At 42.8% G+C, this 20093-nt stretch overlaps 1 protein-coding gene across 6 annotated transcripts in view; it reads left to right on the top strand.

Annotated features, from left to right (window-relative positions):
• Sec24CD (Secretory 24CD) overlaps nucleotides 1-20093 on the top strand; it is an 89930-nt gene that overhangs the window by 13979 nt on the left and 55858 nt on the right. For 4 of the 6 annotated variants that reach the window (XM_070524974.1, XM_070524985.1, XM_070524971.1 and 1 more), the window contains exons 5-10: nucleotides 2972-3136; nucleotides 9535-9573; nucleotides 12079-12187; nucleotides 12603-12730; nucleotides 13199-13337; nucleotides 17611-17726. In XM_070524974.1, coding sequence (XP_070381075.1) covers nucleotides 2972-3136; nucleotides 9535-9573; nucleotides 12079-12187; nucleotides 12603-12730; nucleotides 13199-13337; nucleotides 17611-17726 — 696 coding nt within the window. The remainder of the gene's footprint in view (nucleotides 1-2971; nucleotides 3137-9534; nucleotides 9574-12078; nucleotides 12188-12602; nucleotides 12731-13198; nucleotides 13338-17610; nucleotides 17727-20093) is intronic. The other 2 variants (XM_070524992.1, XM_070524979.1) reach the window with 1 other exon arrangement.

Here is a 20093-nt window from a genome sequence, read left to right as displayed (position 1 = left end):
ACTCATTTCTAATGAATGATAGAGAGGATCAGTGAAGTTCAGCTGACTGCTTGGGGAATAGTAATACCTTTGCCGCATGGCAAGAAGGTTGTAGGAAGATTGTTTCATTCTTGAGGTGTACGAGAAAAAAGCATATCTAAAAAAAATTTTTTATGAGACGATACAATTTCTACCTTATGATGAGAATCAATCAAAATCAAAATCATGTTTATTTTTCCAAAGAACATTTGGAAGGAGGCCTGAACAAAAAGTGGAACCTAGTCCACTTGACGAGGGTTCGGGTCCCCTTTTACAAGGCACAGCGAAGGTGACAAGTTGACAAACAAACAATAGAATCAATTATACATAACAAGATAACTAGTGTACAATAAATAACACAGGCATACAAATGAGAAGAAAACAATCTTCTGAACATATAAGTGAATTTTACATTTTCTTATAAAGTTGTTATTCGACATGTACAAAAAATTTGCGGAGCCTTGTTCTACTACTATTTTCTATCGTTAGTGTCTGTTTGTGTAGATAATTTATTAGCATAGGAAGAGAACAGCGAAGCATTTGCTCCCCATAGGATGTTCTCGAAAATGGTATTTGCCAAGGTCCGGTGCTACGAGTGTAATGTATCGGCGTTCGAATTGTCAGGTCTGCAAGGGAAGCTAATAAATTTCCAGGATTGTTGATGCTTTGTTTATATCTTATTGCCAGATGATACGAGTAAAGATTGCGAGTAGAAACTAAATTAAAATGATGAAAAGGTGGTTTAGTATGAGCGTGGTAATCTGCATTGGCTATATGTCGAGGAGCTTTCTTTTGGAGTACGAATATGCGATTTAAATTCGTTGTTGTGGTTTTCCCCCAGACAAGGATACAGTAATTAAGATGAGAAAGGAACAGAGCTTTATAAATCTTTAGTTTAACCTCTTGTGGTAAAAAGAATCGAAACTTTGCTAAAATACCAACAGACTTTGCAATACAAGTAATAACGTGATTGATATGCAGATATCAGGACATGTTTTTATGAAAATGGACACCAAGTGCTTTAACAGAGTCAACAACTTCTACAATGTCATTACCGAGGAGAAGATTACCTTCTAGCACAGCACGTGATTGTTTGGGTGAAAACAGGATTGCCTTTGTTTTATTAACATTTATCTCCAATGAATTTAACTTGCTCCAGGAGTTCAATTTGTCAAGGGAATCGTTTATATCGAGGTGAAGTGTCGTGTTTGAGTTTCAAAACAGTAGTTTCGTGTCATCTGCATAAATAACAAATGTCGGTTTCGCGCTTATCTTAATCATGTTGTTAATGTAAAAGTTAAACAGAAGGGGACCAAGGATGCTCCCTTGGGGAACACCAGCATTCACATTTTTAAATGAGGAAAGAGAATCACCTATCACTATGGCTTGTTTACGAAATTTTAGGTAAGAGGTTAGAAGTTGTAGGGGTGTGCCTCGTATACCATACAGCTCGAATTTTTTTTAGCAACGTTATGTGGTTCAGGCAATCAAGGGCTTTTGAAAAATCTATGTATATACTAGCTATAAATTCCTTCTCTTCAAAAGCTTTTAAAATTATTTCCTTTTGGTTTAATAAAGCAAGTTCTTTCTGAAATTATTGTGCCATAAACAGAACAGACATCACCCCTAATTTTGCAGCCACCTCTAATGTTCTGTTCAGTACTAATAAGTTGTACTTTTATTTCTGCAATGCCTTTTCTTATTTTCGTTAGGAGAGCAGTGGTGTTCTTGAATTTTGCCTCATTGTCATCAATGAACTGTGTGAGGAGATATGGATGTCCTATATCATAGGCCCAGGGCTGGCCTCAACACCACCAACACAAAGGAGGTGCAAGGCAATGTACTAGGATGCAAGTACAAAAGAAAGTCTCAGCAGGAGGACACAGATAACATTTATTTGATTGGTACTTGAAGTTTGGCTTCCTGAGCATGGGCAAAACATACTAATATGAGCACACTGTGTACTAAGATCAGTGCTCATGGCGTAGGTTACATTTGCATTACGCAGCCACTTGACATAGCCAGACGGAATTAGTAGCCACTTAGGTCAAGCAGCGAACTGCTCAAATAGGACTGAATGCCTGCCTATAACAAAGCAAAGCAGCAACTTAGCGCTTGTGCACTGTGGCCACGAATTCTGGAGATTTCATGCCAGTCCGCTGCTTTTCTGTCGATGTGGCCGAGGCAGTAACACTGGCGCCCCAATGGGGGAACGCAGTGCCACCATCCGTGACCATGGCTTAGCAGTCAGCACAACGCAGGTAGCCTGTACTCATAACTGTATGGTCGTTAGTAAACTTAGCACTTGTATCCTGTGGCCCTAAATTCCTGCGGCTATATTGTGGGGATTGAAGACTAACTTTGAATAGAGACTGCTCATTGCAGCCTTGACATTTCACAGATGGGAAGAGAGACACAGAGCCACTCATGTCATGCTGGACCAGAGCTTGCTAGTGAGAGCTGTGCAGCTTGAATTTATCTTACTGGCTATATTTCATCTTGTGCGACTTTCATGAACAAAAGCTGAGGAGAAGTTTAAGTTGGATGTGTGAAAGAGAACGCAGGACGGCTCAAGAACTGGTGTCCTGTTTGTTGTATCTTCAGCCTTTGTATCACGTGCAGCCATTTTCAAAAGTTCCAGGCCATTAAATACGTGTGTAGTGCTACTGCTGGGTTATGTGGTGAGACTCCTGTGACTCACCAAGGGCCTAAAAAGCCTTCAGTTTATGATACTGGACGTATGATAGCACATTGAGGTGCTGGAAGTGTAGTACAAGCCTCACTGCATGTGCCATATGGCCTGGGTGTTCTTGAGAAGAGGTGTATCAGCTACTCCAGCCCAACACTGTAGTTTACTGATTGGATTGTAGCTTATAGTCATTTTAAAATGGCTGCTTGCACAAGCATTCACTTATAGCAGAAGATGAATGACCTTAGGCGTTCCTTTCTGCAGGGTACACAGGCTAATGGACCGGGCAGTTTAGGCCCTCCCCCAGGTGCTGGCTATGGTGCCCCACCCGGTGTTCAAATGCCTGCGGCCCACCCCACTATGACAGCGCCGCCACCACCACAGCAGCAGCAGCAACGGAAGCTTGACCCTGACCAGATGCCGAGCCCAGTGAGTGGGCCACTTAGAAAATATATTTTTTATTGTATAGCAATTATATGGCCACCCCAGGTGCATTTCTGCCGTCGGCGTCGGCATCGCCATGAGGTTCAGTATAAAATCCAGGTGCAATAACATCTTGGCCGTGCACCATATGCTGTATATGTGAGTGAAAGTGTGCGAGAAAGAGATGACGATGGTGGCTTGACCTCGCGTGTTCAAGGAAGGAAGGCGGGGAAGAAGTGCACCATGTTCCATTGTGCACAAGGTACCGAGGGGGAGGGGGGCATTCTACTCTGGTGGCGGCTGCGTGTGGCACGGCCGTGCGGACCCTATCTTCAAAGCAATCTGCGATAGGGACAGAGTGCGCTGAGTGCTGATAGCTTCGTGTACACTGTGTTCGTGCCTCTTAGTTCATGTCTAACTGAGAGGCAGCACGAAGGTCAATTTGTGCGCTGCTGCTGCCGTGCTTCTGCACGCCAGCGTTTGACAGTGAGTGTCCGTGGTAATTCTAATGAGATATGTTCGTGTTTGCTTGTGTTCGCATGGCACCATGCTTGTTAATTTATTTAGTAAGCGAGTGTCTACAAGCTTGCACTGCCGATAAAACTACTATCCTTACTTCGTATAGCTGCCTAATAATTTTCTATCGCAGGAGATGCTTCTTCTTTTTTGGACTAGTTGCTGTCTCTGATAATCACTCATGTGTTGAGTGGCCCAGTGATGGCCACTGTATAAGCAATTGTGTTTGGATCTGTTGTGTTTAGCTGTGTTTGTGTTTATCTAATTGTGACAACGTATATGGCACTCTTTTAGCATATCAGATCTTACAAACATGGAAAAAGTTTATGCACCACCAGAGACTTGATGCACTACATGTAAGCATTGGCACATCACGTTGAAATGAAGAGCTTGCAAATGCAGTCTGCAGCCATTGCATTCATGAAGATGTAGCTTTTGTGGTCCAAAAGCCTCAAGAGCTTAGTCTCGGCCGTACACATGTGCATAAGGTGACATGAAATGTCACCCTATGCAAGTCTCATGCTTGTTCACTTCCTTTTGACTGGCTAGCTATAGTAAAGCCCCTCCATACACGTTTCCGCTGACCAGGTTAAGTACCGCCAACTTTCCCTCCTCCTCCACGCTCCTCTCCCACTCACCCCCTTAGCTTCCGGCGCCAAGCGGAACTTAAGTAGCTGCAGCTTCCTGTTCCGAGTGGAAGTGACGTTTTGTTTTTTAGCGTTGTTTACTTTCGCATCGCTGGAGAGGCTTTAATTGCACCAGCTGCGGTTGAAACTGCGAATGTGATTCCATCCAAGAACCACCGCCTATTATAACCAGCGATCTGCTCGCGTTCGCTGCTTCGCGTCAACCTGCGACCGGTTGTGGCACGAGTGACAACGTACACTGGAATGTAGTGTCTGGGCGTTTGGAGACCACTGCCGTTTTTCGTGCATTTGGAAAACAGTGACCGCGAACTACTACTTCAGCAGAATACAACAGCTTGTCCCCTTTGCATTCTTCTTATGGTGACTTCCACAGCTCTGCTAAGCACGCGCGGGTGTCTCACCATCATCTAACAGCAGTCAAAGCGGAAATTCCCGCAGTGCAACTCCAGGAAGCGGAAACGCCGGAACCGGAAATTTTTAAATTGGAAATGCCGGAACCGGAAATACCGAAACCGGATTTGGTGTGAGAGGAAAAGGCGGCGCACAACAAAGGTTGTCGCTACTTAAGAGAGCGGCAGTGGCGCGTGGATGCAGGGGCTTTAGCTATAGCTAGCTAAATATTTTAGTCATACATTTCTGACAAATGATAGCTTAAAAGTTTCCTGCTGCACTTTTGAACTAATTTCTTAAGTGTAGTTGGCTTTAAAGGCACCACTTCATGAAACTCTGACGAGAGTTATATTTGAATTCATTGCATATGAGCAGAGTTATCTGCAAACAAGAGTAGCCCTTGAACTCTTTGGTGGTGTTCCCACACCTTCTTCCACATCTTGCATGCTGAAAACTATTGCAGAGAGTTGGCAGTCTTGACAATCTTCCACCGAATATGCATTGCCCTTCTGCAGTGGTCTTTTTTTTTTTTTCTCTTCTTTTTCATTGATGACATGATGGCCACTAGTTCTGGTCAGGCGCATCATCATCAGCCTATTTTTCTGTCTACTGCAGGAAGAAAGCCTCTCCCAGCGATTTCCAATTACCCCTGTCTTGCACCTGCAGTTTTCCTAATTTCATCACCACACCTAATTTTCTGCTGTCCTTGACTGTGCCTACTTTCCCTTTGCACCCATTCTGTAACTCTAAGGTCAACTGGTTATCTACCCTATGCGTTAATGGCCTGCCGAGATCCGCTTTTCTTTCTCTTGATGTCACCCAGAATATTGGCTATCCCCGTTTGCTATCTGATCCATACTGCTATCTTCCTGTCTCTTAACGTTACGCTTAACATTTTTAGGTTAGACACATACAACTTACCAAACTCAAATTTCTTGCTCACCTCATAATTGAGACGCTATATACAAATGTTTGGTTCTCTGCTTCACCATCATCACCAGGCTGTCTGAAGAAGGATGGGGAATTTAAAAAGCCACAAGAAACCCTAGATGCTCTTTAGAGTAATATTGTGTTGTTTCCTGCTGCATGACAATATTGTGTGGCTCAGATGTTCATGGCAGCAATGTATTGCCTTGAGTAGTTTTCATCTGTAATAAAATCAAAGTAAGTGTGCTCATGTAGACAACAAATTTGGCTAATGTGTGCAACCATGTTAAATTGCTATCATTATACTTTAACAAAAGTATGTTTGTGTATTTTAAGGGCTCATTCGGTAAGTATACATCATCGCTGTTCAAATAATTTTTGTGCCTTGAAATGATTTTTACATTCACTTTAATATGCAAACACTTACATTCACTCTACTATCCGCTAAGGTTATGCCGTGCAACCAAATATATTCCATTTCTTTGTCTGATAGAAAGCTATGCAATAAAAGCTCATGTTCAAATTTTACATTTTGAATTGGAAATGTTTAGAAAGAAATTGGCATGCTTAATTACTCGAATTTTTAACACCCATATACTTTCTTAGACCAGAAAACTAAATCCTATGAATTTGTTTTGGCTTACGTGACTGCTTCACCGAATCTCTTGATAGAAAGTCGTTCGGCACTGGAGTATTCTCATCAGCATTGCAAATTTGTGTCCTAAGTTCAACTTACAAGTTCAGTGGTATGAAAGGATTTTAGTTCTTTTTTAATAATCGCTTTGACAGGCATTAAAATTCGGTTTAAATTCTTGTCCAATATCTATGAACAATATTTCTAGGGTGTGGAGGTAAAGTGGCACAAGTGCTAGTTGATGTACCTGAGAAACATCAGTCACACTATATGTTTTTCTTTTTCTTTTGTTTACTTATTTTATAACAATATGCAAAGTTTATGCATATATTTGTGCAGAATATGAAACAGCTTATTGAAATGAAGTTCTATGAATGACTTAATGCTGGGCAAGCTACTGTTATCAAATGCTTGAAAAAAATGTGTACATTTCAGATACTACAACATACAGGCACTTAATTTGTATGGGACAAAGATGCTCTTGTATCCTAGTTAACTTGGATACATTCTTTTAAATCCCATCATAGGTGCAATGCTCACTGGTTCAGATGTGATAAACACCCAGCACTTTTTGCACCACCGGTGAGCACTGGGTGCTTGCCGAGGGGCCAAGTGCAGTTACAATGCGTCACAAAGGCTCTCGCTTGTGTCATATAACACAGTGCATCAGTGTCCCCAGTGCCCACAGGTGGCACAAGAACTGCTGGCAGCCATACGCTCCGAGTGTCGCATTTAAATTACTGAGCACTGTACCTATATATTGTTGAGGTCAGTGCAGGGTACCATTAGACTTGGCTTGCAGGTTTATTTAATTGTGCCCATCACATCGCACTCTTCCTTAAATTTTCAAGTAGCACATAAGATCTTTCTGGTTAGAAATATGGTGCTAGTGAAACTTTATAGCTTATGAGGTGGTGCTTGTGGTACTACTTGCTTTAGTTTTGCACAGGTGTGCTCTGCATTCATTTATAATGCCAATTTTTACACTGTAATAGGGCCTACTTTGCTAGATGATCAGCCACTGGCCACAATGTTTTACTGAGTATGTATACCACGGTAAAACACGCAGGAGAACACTGTGAATAACAGTTAAATGCCGGCGGGAAAAAATAAAATGCTGCGATAACACAATCACAGCGTTAATTTGTTTGTTCTGATTGCTATACAAGCTGAGCCACATATAGTGTGTGAGCTGAGTGCTTTACTCAGAGTTAACATGGGTAGAAGAAGAAATGTTGCTAGGGCCAGTGACATTTCTTAGTCTCCATCTTCCTGTGGCCTCTCTCTCTCTCTCTCTGTATTAGCCAGAAGTTAACACACTTAACCAAAGTAGAGTGGCATGTTTTTTAGACTTCCATGTTTTCGTTGAACAATCAGTGGGTTTTGTAGCACAGTGAGGCTGCATTGAACAGAAGTGAGGTAGTACGTGTAAAGCTTAACATACAGTCGAATCTTGGTAATTCGAACATGCTTAATCTGAACTGCTGGTTTATTCAAACTGACACCGTGGTCCCGTCAAAGTTACGTGCATTCCAATCGGCAAAAATGCCCGGTAATTCGAATGCGCAAGCATTTGTGATGGTTAATTTGAACATACCGTGTTCCAACAGTGCTCTCACCAGCATGCCAAATCATGTGGTAGCACCTCCGACCAGCATTGCTGTGACTCCACCATAGAGGAAAGGCTTAGGAGAAACCCTGCAATGCTGCGCTGAAGGGGGGTGGGGGAACTGGGCCAGAAATTTTACCCTCTCTCAAATGAATGCCCCAGCCACATTAGCGGCAGAATGCGTCACGGGAGGGATCGGTCCTGGGCGGTTTTTTGTGGCTTGCCGCGGCGGCAAACGAGCGACAAGCTGAGGAGACCAATAAAAGTAGCCCTACTGTGATGTACACATGGGAAACTAGTATCATGCAGGCCCGCTCAACTGTTCTGTTCGCACTCGTGCCTGGTGCAGCCGGACCGCTTGTTTTGCACTATCGTCTGCTCGCGTCAGGTCTCACTCACGCTTGTTTTGGTTGGCTTGGCTGGTCTCGTTCACGCTTTCTTTATAATGAGGCGTCTAAACCGAGACGCCCCAATGGAAAGATGGTTGGAGAGAGTGCGCCATATCCAGTTCTGTACGACAAGACAGACTCGAATACAAGGACGTGAAGGCAACACCCAGTGCCTCCTTGTCTTTTGAATGCAGCGACGCCACAACAGAAGGGAGCACATGAACATGATTATGATCAGTGGCAACAACTTTATCATCTTGATAAGACATGGCTCATGTTGAGAACGCAGGACAAAGAACATAAACACAGCATTGATATGCCAGCAGACGAAGGAAAAAAACATGTGAGTATGCAGAGGGAAGCAACAGTGGAGGCCCAGTCCAGCCTCAGCAACTCTGCTGCTTCGGTGGCAGTAGGTGGCAGAGGTAATTAGTGCCATCCAGCAAGCTGGCAGGAAAGCAAATCCACTTCGCTCCCGTCCTTCCTCGCAGCTATGCTTCCCTCACCCTCCATCTCAACTCCCTCATAACTCTCTCACCTTCGACAGTCTCTGCATGCTCATGCCTCCGCGCCGGCGCCTCCAGCCCTGCTGGGCCGGCACCAGCTTAGCCCGCTCCTTGAACTTTCGTTTTTTGCCATTATCAGAAAGCGAGCGTTGGCCAGCGTGGGCAGTTTCGTGGTCCTTGCTCGCTGTGGGCTCGCTCGCCGCAATATTTCACGACGTGCTCCTTTTGTGCATTGTGCTATGGTGCACGAATACTTCGAGAAGAAGTCCCTTTAATTCGAGCAAATTTTCGGGTCCCTTCGAGTTCAAATTATTGAGATTCGGCTGTATAAATAAGTGACTTTATTAGCATGCAAATTGTACAGTTTACGATTTTATGGTGAATACAGCTAGTTGGTTAATCAGGCTTTCAATTGTGATCGATGGTTGCTGAATTTGCAAAGTGAAATTGCAAAATTGCAAAGTGAAAGTAGGTGTACAGGTAAAAAATGCAGGGAAATAGTAAGCAAAGGGTTACGGGCACAAAACCTGAATGAAATATGCAGATTTATGGTTAAGAGACATGACACACCTGAGGTAATGCTCAGCATCTGAACTTGTCCATTTATTCAAACTTCTGTTTTTTTTCTGCAGCGTTAGTTGAATGATTCTTGGCGACACTATGGACTACACTGCATTACAGTTGCAATGGTTTCAGGCTGTCTCAATAGAGCTCCATGTGCTTTTGACAATGCTTGTTATATTTGCACATGCATGCTGGCATACCTGGCACCTGCTTTTACTGCAGGGTCAGCAAAGTGCATCCTTTAGCAAGTTACCCTGCCACGTAAGTCAACTTTTAAAGGAAAACTTTGTGCAAAAGAGCCATCACGTTTCAGAAAGTTTCACTACAGACTCTTTTATTTTCTGCGTATTACAAAATTTAGACGTTAATTTTTTCTTGCCAAGAGCAGCATTTATTGTTCATTGGTTCAGGGTGCATCTATTGACAGTCCCTGAGTTGGTGTTACGCATACAGGCATCAGTAACAAAAATTTTTTTTCTTTATGTGTGAACGGAGCGGAAGTTAGCAACAGTTCTGGTTAACTAAGGGAATGTTTTGCCCGAGTTGGATGATGGTTATAGTAATAATTTATGCTACTTGAAGAAAATATCTTGTCTTCTGGCTGGCATGACAGTATATGCACATGACAAGTAAGGTTCAGGTAGAGTTGTGCGCTATTTATCGGAGCTGAAGAGCAAGGCACTGGTGGATGCCATCTGGTCATTTTTACGAAACTGCCAAATTACTGTGCATACAGTCTTACGCAAGGTGCTTTATGTAAAATAGATTTTACCCTAGAAAAATAAGAAAAAAATTATGCAATGTGAATGCTCCATTTTAAAAGCATTTAGCTGTGATAAAATGCTGTCAGGATAATTGAAACAAATAAATTTCCTGTGAGCTTGGGTCTGGCATCTTTAAGAAAGCAGTGTCATGCCTTTGAAAGAAATTCATTATGCTAAGTACTATTCTTCATATTGAACAGCATTTCTAATCCCAAATTTTATGCGTCATTAATGCCTTCTGTTTGAGACCTGCCTTTTCATCATAAGAAATTTTGAAGCATACAGCATCTCGGCAAAGGTTCATAACAAAATTAGAATAAGGTGAGAACTGTTGCAGCAGTAGAAAATAGCTTTTAATGGGAGGCATGCATATAGGCTGGCATGTCATCCTATGATGTATTTGCACTGGCCTGATAATTCTTGAATATCTTTCTTCTTCTCTGCCATAATGAAAGGTGCTTCATCTCACATGAGCTCGTGCCCTTCAAGGGTGACTGATAATAGATGTAAAGCAGCCACCCCAAAGCGGATGAAAGCATCTTAACTTTACCAGTGTTTGTCAAAGCAAGTATCACAGTACACCACTACCAAATTGCTGCCACTTTTGGGAACATTGTTTGTTATTCACCAGTGGGGTATGACGTCCCATTAAGCTATAAGGGATGTCACAGTGGAGGGCTCCAAATTCTTGCCCTGTTGAGACACCGTTATTGTAGTCAGAAATTGAAGCTGTCACCTCATGCCCCAATAGCAGAATGCTGTGGTCACTGAGCCACTATAATGGGTAAATCTGTTTGTAGCTGTGTTACTTTTTCCTCATCTCCTCCAGAAAAAGGTTACACCTTCCAAATTCAGTTTCACAGCTTCCCGTTTGTAATTTTTTTCATATCATGTTCATTTGAAGGCATTTTCCTTTCTCACAAAGTGAGGGCTGGTCTACCATCATTAACTACATATCAGTAGCAGTTTAGGAGGAAAAGATTGGCGTGATGTTTAGTTCTGCTGAATACATAGCTCACTTTCCCTAAGGGAATATACAATTAGGTTGGGGGACGTGGTACTGAGATTTCTGGACAACCACCCCAGATTACAATGGGGGCGAAATGCGAACACACCCATGTACTTATATTTAGGTGCACATTAAAAAAAACCCTAAGTGGTCTAAACTATTCCGGAGCCCCCCAATATTCCGGGCCTCATAATCAGATCATGGTTTTGGCACGTAAAACCCCTAATTTAATTTTTTAATGTGAGGGCATTAAGTGGCTCATGACATGGAAAATCCGGCATTGATGGTCTGAAAAGGCTATTAACCCTCGTCCTTAGGTGGGAGCCGAACACACGACCTGTGGTGTTAATCAAGGCGAAGTTAATTATGGCTCAGTTTTTTAAGCTAGAGTTAATTAAGGCACTCGAATCCACGACCTGTGGTGTTAAGGCAAAGTTAATTAATGCTGTTTTTTAAGATAGAGTTAATTAAGGCACTCGAACCCACGAGCATTTGTGGGAGTCGAACTCATGACCTTACATTGTGGCATAATGTCAAAGCATTGCGCAGTGGCTACAATGCTTTCGCATTCATCCACGTAGGGATAACTAAGTGTCCCTTGAATTTTTTTTAGCCCAAGTTTAAACCAAACATTTTGTCATGTTGCTTGTCACATTTGCAAATTTTGACACATACCCTGTATGTGGAGGAATGGCCTTCCATAGGATTTATAGATAGTTGGGCAAGGAGATTTCACTGTACAGTGCTTCAGTTCTCTCAAATGTGTTATTTACAAATTCCATCTGGTGTTGCACCTCCTGTCAAATGTGTTATGTGTTGTTGCCTTCGAAATTGACGATTATCCTCTTCTTTTATTATTATTATTTTACTGCTTCCATAAATAAAGAATTACACATTGACACTAACATAGTGTCTTATTTGTGAAACATTTGGTGGTTTAACTTATGAAAGCAGTGTGTTAGGGTACTTTGTGGTATTTGCTGTCTGTTCTAGATCCAAGTAATAGAAGATGATCGCAAAGCACACAGTGGTCCTTTCTACACAAATAAGAGGGGCCTGGTGCCACCACTGGTCACTACTGACTTTATTGTGCATGATGAAGGTAGGTAACATTAATTGCTGTATTTTTGCTATTTTCCTGGAACTTTTGAATTAGTACATGCAGAATTGTGCACTTTTTTACTGGTCAGTGCATGTTCAAAGACGTTGGTACTTATTGCCATGAAGTGAATAGTGCAGTACACATATCTGTAACGCATATGCCTGTAATAATGCAAATTTTCTAGACATGCTTGCTGCAAAAAATTTGTCACGGCAATTTGTAGAGTTGCCTGAACTGAAGGTACTACTATCTTATGAGATTTGTATAAAACTGGGGCACAATTGTACTATGTACCATTATTATTCATAGCTGCATTGTAGCTTTTTAAAAATATTTGCTGGATAAACATTATATCATTTTTGTTCTTTTGAGTTGTAGTGTTGCGAGTTAAAGTGGCTACTGCTTCTCAATGCAGGCATTTGCAGCCCTCGATTTGTGCGTTCTACCATCTATAGTGTGCCATGCACACCAGAGATGCTGAGGCAAACAGCTCTTCCATTTGCCCTGTGCATCAGCCCTTTTGCACGCCAAGCTCCTGGTGAGGTGAGCTGTTAGGCTTTGTTATGGTTATCCTTGACAGATAGCAGTCATGGAGTCATGCATCATGGAGAGTGAATGAACCTATTTTATTACATCTGTCACACAGTTTAAATAGCTCAATTATTGTTGTTACAGTTAGCTCAATTCTTATGAAGAAGAAAAGCTTGAGTGAATGTTCAGAGGTAAACCAATATTCTGTTTGAGACACAGTTGGAGGTCCATCCTTTTATCAAAACTTAAGCTTTTGACTGTGCTAGTACTTCCTGTTCTGATTTTTATACGGACATGTTCACTGCATGTCTATTTCAGCAGCCCATGCTCCTGCTGCTGTTGCATATTAGTGTGTTCAAGTCTGGCTGGTTTATGGCTGTCTGCTTGCAAATGGAAGAACATTTCTTTGTTCTGCATTGATACATTAGCCTAGGCTGATTTTATAGCTCGGCCTAAACAGTAGCCCTTTGGTGCATGCAGAGTGCCCTGCCACTGAGTGATTTCGGGGAGGAAGGCCCTGTGCGGTGCAACCGGTGCAAGGCCTACATGTGCCCACTGATGCAGTTCATAGATGGCGGGCGCCGCTTCCAGTGTGTCTTCTGCAAAGCTACTACTGAGGGTGAGAATTCAAAAGCTTGCTGATCATTGCCTTTTGATGCAATCATTGCCTTGATTTGAGATCTACTCTATGAGCAGTCATCCCAATTTTTCTTCTTGCTTGTTTCTTTATTTATTATATTATAGTGGTAAGTATATTGACATTACACATTGCTAATAGCTGAGAATAGGAGTTTCAAAACCGTTAACTCCCAATATTTTAAAATTTGGAATTGCACATGAATGCACTTTTAAAATGTTTTCAATGAAAAGCCTAGGAGAAACGAAATGAGGCAAACTTCTGCTACGCTTCATGATTACTGTTAATCCACGAACAAGTCCCAAAATGGTCGATTCCGTATACGGCGCCGTCTGTACGTTTAAAAAGCCCGCTAATTTCCTAACTTTTTCTTTTCTGTCATGTGCTGCCAGTATGTGGGAATACAGGGAATTTTTTTTGCACGCCTCCCTCTCTTTGTTTTCGTTGCATGGTTTGTTTTAGAGCTAGTTTGCTCCCGCGCCTCTATATACTACCACTGGCGCATTGGTGCGCACGTGGGTGGGCGGCGGTTCGGGTTTTGTTCCGCTGGCAGTGTCGGTTTCTTGCGCTTGCAAAACTGATGGCTAACTCGTTACTAATCGCTCAAAGGGCGATCGCCTCTTTCTAGCTCATTTAGTGCTCACAGGGGTGCGCATAGGAAGGATGCCGCCGTGCATGCGTTTCCGTTGCTGTTTTTTTTTTTTTGACACTCACAAAAATTAATTGCCTCTGGTTGGCGATAAGATTAAGATTAGCCTAAGTTTGTCACACGTTGTGCTTTGTTGATGGGCACAGAACAACACAGATTTCTTGAATGTGCGCACCTACACAGTTCGATTACGCTATTATGGATGTACATATTAGTATAAGAGCAGGAACATTTCAGTCTTGCAAAATATTCTCGTGTATGTATTTTTATGGGCCTTGAACTATGTGTATAAAAATGCATCAAATTTATAATCCTAATAAGTTTATTTCCTTTTTTATTGTTGTTATTCATGATGAAGAGTACATATATACCAATGCAAAATATTTTTTTCTCACTTTACAGTCGCCCTAGAAAAATTGTAGTAAATTTTTTTCGAGATAAGTGCCTAAGAAGAATTGGAATCTGCAATAAAAGAAATCGACCTTGGGCGGTTGCATATGGCGAAAAAAAACTACCCTCAAAGGGTTAATCCCTTCAGTCACGGCCTACACGTTTGTAAACGCGACTTATTTTTGCCATTTCTGTGTAGTGGTTGCAAGGAATACACAACAAACATTAAGCTTTGAGTAAATCGAACATTACGCTTTCCTAAAGTACACATATTTCACTTCTGAGTGAAATGTACCACTTCAAACAACCGCTTTGGTGAAAGCACTGCCGTGTTTGACGGTAGTAATTGTGAGAGATCTTTTTTTCCCTTGTAATGCTTGCACTCAATAGTTGACCTGTGCTTGTAATTCAAGCGGGTGATTCACTATTTTTAATGAAGAAACATAGCATGACTTACTGTACAGTAAATTAATGTTTAATTACTATGTAATTATGATTGGTCACGGTATAAAATGCAGTCATTCTCCCATCTTGACTAGCTTTCTGTTGAGTCTCCAGTACCTTGGCATAAAATTACGTAAATTTCATACATTTATATACTGTTGATCGTAATTTGTGACTGAAAAGGTTAATTTTAAATTGGTGCTGAACAAATTAAAAAAATCAAGTATGTAAAAGTAAATCCTTGATCTTTTGTACTGCTAAATTTAAATTGGAAAAGCACACAATTTTGCAAGGGTACTATTGTCCATCTTCACTAATCTAGCACATGTGTTTGTTCCATTTTTGTGGGATTTCAAATCCTCTAGACTATTCCCACTTCCATTATCGTCGTGGGTGCCACTGGTACTGTGTAAATCTCTATAGAACTCCTCAACCACTTCGATTATCTCATCCATATTAGTAATGATATTGCCGGCTTTGTCTCGTGTACATCTGATTCTTGCCTATTTCTAGTTTCTTCTTCACTGCTTTTAGGCTTCCTCCGTTCCCGAGAGCATGTTCAATTCTATCCATATTATACTTCCTTATGTCAGCTGTCTTACGCTTGTTGAATAACTTGGAAAGTTCTGCCAGTTCTCTTCTAGCTGTAGGGTTAGAGGCTTTCATACATTGGTGTTTCTTGATCAGATTTTTCGTCTCCTGCGATAGCTTACTGGTATCCTGTCTAACGGAGTTACCACTGACTTCTATTGCACGCTCCTTAATGATGCCCTTAAGATTGTCGTTCATTGCTTCAACACTAAGGTCTGCTTCCTGAGTTAAAGCCGAATACCTGTTCTGTAGCTTGATCCGGAATCCCTCTATTTTCCCTCTTACCGCTAACTCATTGATCATCTTCTTATGTACCAGTTTCTTCCATTCCCTCCTCAAGTCTAGGCTAATTCGAGTTCTTACCATCCTATGGTCACTGCAGCGCACCTTGCCGAGCACGTCCGCATCTTGTGTGATGTCAGGGTTAGCGCAGAGTATAAAGTCTATTTCATTTCTAGTCTCGTCATTCGTGCTCCTTCATGTCCGCTTTCGGCTATCCCATTTGCGGAAGAAGGTATTCATTATCCGCATATTATTCTGTTCTGCAAACTCTACTAATAACTCTCCCCTGCTATTCCTAGAGCCTATGCCATATTCCCCCACTGACTTGTCTCCAGCCTTCTTCTTGCCTACCCTGGCATTGAAGTCGCCCATCAGTATAGTGTATTTTGTTTTGACTTTACCCATTGCCGATTCCACGTCTTCATAGAAGCTTTCGACTTCCTGGTCATCATGACTGGATGTAGGGGCGTATATCTGTACGACCTTCAATTTGTACCTCTTATTAAGTTTCACAACAAGACCTGCCACCTTATCGTTAATGCTATAGAATTCCTGTATGTTACCAGCTATATCCTTATTAATTGGGAATCCGACTCTTAGTTCTCGTCTCTCCGCTAAGCCCCGGTAGCACAGAACGTGCCTGCTTTTTAGCACTGTATATGCTTCTTTTGTCCTCCTAACTTCACTGAGCCCTATTATATCCCATTTACTGCCCTCTAATTCAATAGCACTGCTAGACTAGCCTCACTAGATAACGTTCTAGCATTAAACGTTGCCAGTCTCAGATTCCAATGCCAGTGTATTGGTGTCCAAACCTAAACAAGGTCTCCATTTGGGTATTCTGCATAGCATTGTCAAGGATCGTATTGTTGGTTCTCAATTCTTTACTGGTTCTTCGTGCACAGGTGGGCGAGCCATCAGGCTTCACCAGCTAACTCTCTTACTAAGTTACCGCTTTGCACAAGGTGCACCTTGCATGTATCGCAACTTTCTTGAATGTAGTCGCCGATTTTATAGTGAAAGAATCTTGCCTAATCAGATTGCCTGTGCAATGCAAATAGTGGTGCGCATTCTGGAACGTACAATGAGTCATGTATAGTCAAACCTCGTTATAAAGAAACGGGATATAATGAAATAATGGATTTAACAAAGTGAAATTTGCCTTGAAATCCTCAGAGATTTATATTGGAGTTGGTTCAATAATGGATCCAATGAAGTAGTGGCTATAATGAAGCAATTCTGGCTCCCACTTCAACTTCTTTATAACGAGGTTTTACCGGATAAATAGCCTACACACTTGACCCATAGATATTTTTTGATGACTAACGATTGTGCTCATCGCAATCATTGTGCTTTGAGTGTTAGTACTTGTTTTCCTGGGCACGTTGTCCACACTTCTCTGTTCTGGCACCTTTGCTTGCACGTCCCCTATGTGTTTCCTGTTTCCCTTTCAGCTCTGTAATGGCAACATAACCTAATTATATATTGATACATCTTCTGCTTCTCACAGTGCTACCACTGAGCAAGCCTTTATTCTCATTATTGGGGGATGCTAGTGTGTACCTAATGTAGTAATTTGGGACACTTGCTTCTGCTGCAGTGACACAGCTCAGGCAGTGGAAGTCTGAAAACAGGTGCAGACAGAATTGTAGGCACTGGGTGTAATACTGTTGTCACATAAAACCTGAAGTTCTCCCTTTTTCTGATATTCATTTGTATGAAAAAAAGCTTTGATGTATGCTTTTTAATTTAATGTATGCCATCTGGTGTCATTTTTTTCATGTCGCACCACTTTGTCAGTAGCAACCTCATTTGATGCTGGGAACCTTTAGCATCATTGCAAGCACAAAACAGTGTACTTGGAACAACTGTACTGAGATTGCTTTTTGCTATGTGCAGTGCCTCCTTCTTATTTTGCTCATTTGGACCATTTGGGCCAACGATCAGACAAGTTCCAGCGACCTGAGCTTTGCCTTGGTTCCTATGAAATCGTCGCCACCAAGGAATATTGCAAGGTACTTATGATTCAGCTGGGTTGTTGTGAATTGGCATGTACAGGCTGTTTCACACTAAGGAAAAAACTCGGAGCACATTGCATTGCGATGCAGTGAGCACTGGAGTCAGGCAGCAACAGCAGCTCGTGCAGGCACAGACGCTCGATTGCGGAGTCTCGAACAGGGTCGTCTGCTATGGTGACATGCACTGGCTGCATTGTCAGGAAGCACGCTACTGTTAGGAGCAGTGCGCGTATTTTATTGTTACTGCGGGAACTGAGCCGATATTCTTTACTAAGCGTTATGTGACGCCAACCTCTAAAGGGCCGTTTATAGTCCGACGTAACGCCCGTGCGCGGGTGCGCGTGCGCACGCTCACGCTACGTCACGTCGGCGAAAACGACCCCTCTATAATCGGGCGCACCGGCGCAGCTAACGTTATTGGCGGCTTCCAACGCGCCCCGACGGGCCCGGCGCTGATATGGCTCCTGAGCCATTCGCGCGTCGAAGTCAGCGGAACTCTCGCACCACAATGCATTGCGCGCGAAGAAAAAGGCGCCAACACAACTCCGCAGACGCCTTTTGCGGACGGCGCGCGACTTGGCGAACCTTCTGCGCATGCTCCGAAGATAGCATCCTAGGGCGCGCGTGTTGAAGTATAGAGGGGATGGCATCTCGGCCGGCGCAGCGCAACCGATGTAGCGTGAGTGACCGCGAACGACGCTCGCCCGCGCGCCGATAACGTCGGACTATAAACGGGCCTTAAGTCTTCTTTGGTGATAATGGTTTCTACAAACTTCTTTTGACAGCATGCTTTGTTCGTTATTTCAAAAGGTCGTGGTACTAAGTGCGTGCACATATAATTCTTCACTGTATGTGCTACCGTAATATGCAGTGACAAGGAAGAGACACAAAAATGTGCGCACAACGTGCTTGGTCTTTGTTTGATGCAGAAGGAAAACAAAACACTCAACAATAACTATGCGGGTTAAACACGATGAAACAAATGGATACGCCAACACGATAGGTCACTGATCCACACTGTTGGTGTTGTGCAAGAACTGCTCGAAGAATGCGGCGTCACTGTCTTGAATGGCCGCCCCAATCCCCGGGCATCAACTTCATTGAAAATGTCTGGGGCTCAACGGAAGTATTGCTGGTGCGCCATCCTCTGCATGGGCTGTCAAGGATAGGCTCTGGTACACCATCGTCAGTGAGTGGGACGTGCTGTGAATGAATACATCGCTGACTGAGTCACTTTACACCTCATTGCACTCCAGAATGAGCGCTGTCATCGCTGCCGCTGGGGACATGGCGAGATACCAAAAGTGAACTTCGGTGCGGGACGTGTGCATTTCCCCACCGGCAGGCAGGGCCTGTCTGGTGTAATGAACTATTGTCAAGAAGAATCATTTCGAGCTCATTATCTTAACATCAAGCATTACTTTATTCGTATCCGTTTGTTTCATTTGTTTCATCGTGTTTGACCCTCATAGTTATTATTGTTGAATGCTTTGTTTTCCACTCGCATCAAATAAAGACCGAGCATGTCATGCGCACATCTTGGTGTCTCTTTCTTGTTGCTGCGTATTATGGTAGCACACATAGAGAAGAAATATATGCGCACATACCCTGGCCTTTCTAAAGAACAAACGAAGCATGCTGTCAAAAGGAGTTTGTAGAATCCCATTATTGCCAATGAAAGCTCAGATGTTGGCGTCGCGCAATGCTTAGTAAAGAATATCATCTCATTTCCTGCAGTAATGATTAAATCCGCGTGCTGCCCTTGACAGTAGGACGCTTCCCGACAATGCGGTCAGCGTGCGTCGCCGTAGCAGACGATGTAGTTCAAGACTCCACCCCTCAAGCGTCTGCTCCTGCGCGAGCTGCTGCTGCTGCCCGATTCCAGCACTTGCTGCAACGCATTCCAATGCACCCCGAGTTTTCTCCTAAGTGTGAAACAGCCTGTACATGGGGAATTGACCATCATTTGTTTTTTGTCAGGAAATGTTTGCAGGCCACAAGAGCTGTGCTAAAAATAAGTTCAATTGAGAGGAGTGGTGCGATGTTTACAGGCACAAACATCAGTGGAGATTGTACTTAGTTCTAGGGTATAAGTCCTTGCTAGGGCATCCTTTTTCATGTTTTTGTTCCACAGTTACCATGGCTCCTAGTTCTTTGACAGCGTAAGCTACGAATAGATTCACTTGAATACTAATTGGTTATTATCACTGTACTATCGTGAGCAATATGAGCGGGAACACACGAACGCGTGGCAAATAGCCTCGAAACCGAGTTAGAGCGGTACGCGGATGGCGCTGTCAAAAACAGAGGGGAAAGGGGGATGCTTTTCCCCTAATTGTTGGCACTCCCACCGCGCCGCCGTTC

This window comes from Dermacentor albipictus, chromosome 1 (assembly GCF_038994185.2).
Source record: "Dermacentor albipictus isolate Rhodes 1998 colony chromosome 1, USDA_Dalb.pri_finalv2, whole genome shotgun sequence".
Lineage (NCBI taxonomy): Eukaryota > Metazoa > Arthropoda > Arachnida > Ixodida > Ixodidae > Dermacentor > Dermacentor albipictus.
This window is presented reverse-complemented; position numbering and strand designations above follow the sequence as displayed.